This window comes from Colletotrichum phormii (genome assembly GCF_030913505.1).
Source record: "Colletotrichum phormii strain CBS 102054 chromosome Unknown BDP81scaffold_6, whole genome shotgun sequence".
Taxonomy (NCBI): domain Eukaryota; kingdom Fungi; phylum Ascomycota; class Sordariomycetes; order Glomerellales; family Glomerellaceae; genus Colletotrichum; species Colletotrichum phormii.
Window position 1 is genome coordinate 1,182,070 of NW_026851448.1, and position 4,375 is coordinate 1,186,444.

At 52.1% G+C, this 4,375-nt stretch overlaps 1 protein-coding gene across 1 annotated transcript; it reads right to left on the reverse strand.

The window, feature by feature from the left end:
* Positions 1–1,416: 1,416 nt before the first annotated feature.
* On the reverse strand, positions 1,417–1,808 carry BDP81DRAFT_193798 (uncharacterized protein). Its single transcript, XM_060582448.1, has one exon. It carries the CDS (start codon positions 1,773–1,775, stop codon positions 1,461–1,463), a length of 315 nt encoding a protein of 104 aa, XP_060447554.1. The 5' UTR covers positions 1,776–1,808; the 3' UTR covers positions 1,417–1,460.
* Between the last annotated feature and the right edge of the window lie 2,567 nt (positions 1,809–4,375).

Here is a 4,375-nt window from a genome sequence, read left to right on the forward strand (position 1 = left end):
GTCCACCTTACTTTGCGCGCTGCGTCCACGGCATCTGATGTGTTGATGGTGTTTTTGGTGCCTTAGCTAAGCAAAACATGGCCGGGACAGGGTCTGCACTTCGTACCTTACTCTGCAGTCTGCACCGGAGATGCACTTGCACTTGGAAGAAAAAACGCAGGGCGCGCCGCACCACGGCAGGTGCAGACCATCAGCCACGAGCACGGGCCATACCAAGGCTGTTCCCAGCCCGGTGAGAACCGAGAAATGGGGCACAGTTGACGGCACTAATCCTGTTTTAGGGTTTAGTTGTAAACAGCACCTGCTGCGATGCCACCAAATGTCACCATGTGATGGATGTCGCGTCCATCGTCCCTACCTTACCGTCTCCGTCCCTGACCTGATGCCTGGGTAACTGGCGGGGGGCTCGGTGCTACCGTTCCTGCCCTGCCCTGCCCTGCCCTGCGGCCTGCCATGCGTACGACGGGAAGTACCTACCACCCTATTGCCTACCAAGGTAGGAACTACGTGCAACATTCGGACTTTTCTCTGCATCGTCGTCATTTCGCATTCATGAATACTGCCGTTAGTCTGTGTAGGTAACGGATACCTTGGGTCGGTTACCTTGGGTCCAGACTGGCACACTCGGACTGCAAATCTTGTTGCTCGTTGCCCTCCAGGTTTTCACATTCCTCTCTCTGAGTCTTCAATCTTCACTCTGCCCGCCAATTCAAGACGACCCTTGCACTGTCTTCAGCCGCAGCCATCCTCAACTCGATATGTGACCCAGGGAACGGAACCTAACTTCATTCCCCGAGACGTCTCGGCAATGGTCACCAAAACGGAACCGCACCAAAGCAAAGCATGTTCAATATGGCAACGAACTACAAACTAACCACCCACCGCCTCGCCCTCCCTTACACGGTTGGTTGACCCTAGCGCATAAGGGCACCAAGGGGCTGTCCAAGTCCAACACCGTCATCCAGCTTCACCTCCACCATCTGCGTCACTCCCGCCCATCCCAAGCAATCGCTCTAGACTACGAATACATTACTTCGATCTTGGTCCATGGCCCTGGCGCTGCTGTCGTCTCCACCCGACCATGATAGTCCCGCTGAACTCTCTGCCCCGGTCAAGCTGAGACTTGACGCCAAAGTTGACCGCCCTACGCCGATCCAGCAGGGCTATGCCGCGCTACTCACCTACAACGGCACACTTAGACGCCATATCGCGTCAGTCGAGCCAAACATTGAGTCGTTTGCCCATTGCTGAAAGCGCCTCACGATAGTACCACAGCTCGGACTGCATTAGAGTCGGCTGCCTCCGCGCGGTAAAGCCATCCGCTTCGCTTCGAACCCCGGCTGTTGAGCCGCTCGGTCAACATGTCATGCTGTCGCTCCTCGCTGTCGGGATCCGACGTTAGTAACGTTGGGGCAGCCCGGTCATCATCCCGTCAACTAGTGTCACTACTCAATCGGATGCTACATGGCTCCATTTCTAACGGCAGTCTTCTGGCTGGCCTCGGGCTCATTACCAATTTGACGGTCGTGGCAGATGGTCCAACCAGGAGCCATAGACAACATGAGCCGGGATTCATCGCCAATTGAGCTCTCCAAACGTTTCGCAGATCGATATCGACACCCTTGTCGTTCCAGAGCATCCATCCCGTCTCCAACTTCGTCACAGAGGATGCACCGAATTTGAAGCTGTCTTGCCCGCATCAAAGCCACTGACTGAACCGAGCCTGGTGCTGTCATACCTGGTCGGCTGCACGCAACCTCAACTTTCCGTCTCATCGCTGTTTGAGTAACAGCAGTCTTCTAGCTTGGGCTCTAGCGAAAGCGCGCCGTCGATGGTGACGGACGCGCTGTTCATGTCGTACGAGGGGATTCCCGTCCCTCGTTCGAACCGTTTCGGTGCGCGATCCCAGCAAAACAGCGCCACTGAGAATTCAGAGCGCGACAACTGAGGTTGATAGGAGCTCGAGTACGCACTCGTTTATTCCCCGATCTCAATCTGGTAAGCTTACGGGATTGCCGATCACTGTGGCGCTCCTGACGGACAGGGGCCGCGTCGAATTCTGACGAATCATCGTCCTTCACATTTTTCCCTCTTACCCCTGGTACCTAGCACTTTGGGGTCCAGAAGCAACTCCGTCGCACCGGCATCTGTCCGAGACCCCAACTGACTGGTCTTAGACAACTTCATCTGGATGGGTCATGTCTCACAGTATGTGCTGTATCCGTAGGTGCATGCCTTTGACACCTCACCGCACAAGAAGTATGCAGACGGTATATGCAGCCTCCATTCCGCCAAGGGGTCTCGAATTCAAACCCTCGAACGACTCGAAAAGGTAATTTCGACCTCTGCAAGACCTGTCCATCCAAGTCCAAGATGAGGTGGACCGGCAACGTGGAGAGAAAGCATGCGACCATGTCTCTGAGGAGACCAAAGCTAATCAACATCCCCGGGAACGTGGCTGAAATCGATTGGACGGCAAGTTGTCGACTTACGAGAGACGTGGCTATGGGCTAAAAGTTCAACGTTCGGCTGGCGCATAGCATTTCACCAAGCCTCGTGGGCATCTTGTCCCAAGCCTCTGGTGCATGGCTGCATGGCGCCGGCGTCCCGGGACATCCACCCTTACCATCGGAGCCAATGGACGTCAAACTAAGACCGTGCTGCACCGCACGCATCGCGGACCTTGTGGCATCTTCCGTCACCGCTAGACACGGTAGGCTTCTGCCGCCCAACAGTGTGGTTAGCCGACTTTAAGGTTGATGCACAAGCATATCACAGGTCTCAGGCTCACGTTTTCCCACATTTCAACCTCGATTTAGGGCGATCCTTTTAGATGCGAACTTTTCTCGAATTTCCTCCGGAACCAGGTCTCAAAGGAGAAATATCTAGCGGGTCCTTATCACTCAGTCTGGCGGTTTCTCTGCTCTGCTCTGCTCTGCTCTGCTCTGCTCTGCTCTGCTCTGCTCTGCTCTGCTGGAGCGGTTTCATTCATGATCCATCATCATACCAGCCAGTGTCTTCAGCCCAGCTCAACGGACCCCGATGCCCGATTTAGACGCGGTGATGTCTATAACCGTGATCTTTACGATCTCGAGGCTTTTCAGCTTTCGTATCCGAATGCTACTTCCGTCAAACCAGCCCACCAGTTTTTCTTTTTAGTTTTTTTTTTGCTTTAGTCAACCATCAAATCAAAGCCAGTCGGGCTCAGGGAGCTAAAGCTACAAATCATTTGAGGCTCAGTCAATCGATGGAATACGATGTCCAAATATGCAAATATTGAACGGATTCCAGTGCCGCTGCGGCGGACAAACGCCTCGGGTCGCAGTGGAAGCCCACGAGACAGACGTTCCGTAACATTTCTCGTAACCGGACGGGGTGGACCACTTGCAGTAGTATGTCTTCAATGCATATTTGGTACCTTATTGCTAGGTTTGGTAGGTATTTATTCCGCTGCATTTAGACTCTTTTTGTTTCGGAGGGGAGCGTTGATTGGCCAGGAATCGAGGCCATATGTAAGGGATCACCCTGTCGACAATTGCATTCTTTGACTTTTGACGTTTAAATGCTCCTCGGGTGATCTCCCATGCATGGAGCACGTGTAGCATCTTGTCGTGATGTGTTTTTGTAGCCTTTTACCTTTGATATTGCACTGAAGATCATAAGATGGATCAGTGCACGAGGTAATAAGCATTGGCAGTAAATGTTTTGCTTTGGTTATGCCTCTGATGTATTCCATGTTGTCAAACTTGAACTCGCTGGGACGATGAACTGAGAATACTCAAGAAAGCCAGATGACTCTCCCACGGAGTAGTAGGTCGTCTTCAGCAGTTGCTACAAGGAATAGATCCGATATCTGAATCGTTCATTGTTTTGACTCGGTACCTTTGAAGGCATGCGTCTTATTCTCACGGTTTTGGCGGCCCGTCTAGGTAGGGGCACCAAAGGGCAATTTTTCTTAGTAGCATCACTTTTACCTTTTGAACATGCATTCGCCCAAAAAAGATACTTGTTATACCGACAATCTGGGACATTGGACACAACCGACAGGTAAAATTTGGGTTTGCTTCAATCCCGCATGAACTTTATCTACCACTCGACGAAAGCCAAGCCAATAGTTTGGGATCTAGATATGAATGGCAGATAGTCCATCCCATCTCTCTCCTCCCTCCCCTTGGACGAATGAAACTAGTTTCAGTGGAAGAGAATGCCAAGAAGAAAGTTTGAGGAAAAGTCTAGCCATTCAAGATAGGGGGAAGCCTGGTTCCTAAAATGTTGACTCTCTCTTGCGGATATGCCGTACTGCTGTACATTTCAGAGGCTAGCCATGATGTTCAGATCCGCTGCCGAATGAATATAACGCTCGCGACATGGGATC

What these genes read in the sequence shown, in the direction of transcription:
- BDP81DRAFT_193798 (XM_060582448.1), bottom strand. Translation starts at nt 1,775, where the DNA reads ATGAGACGGAAAGTTGAGGTTGCGTGCAGCCGACCAGGTATGACAGCA.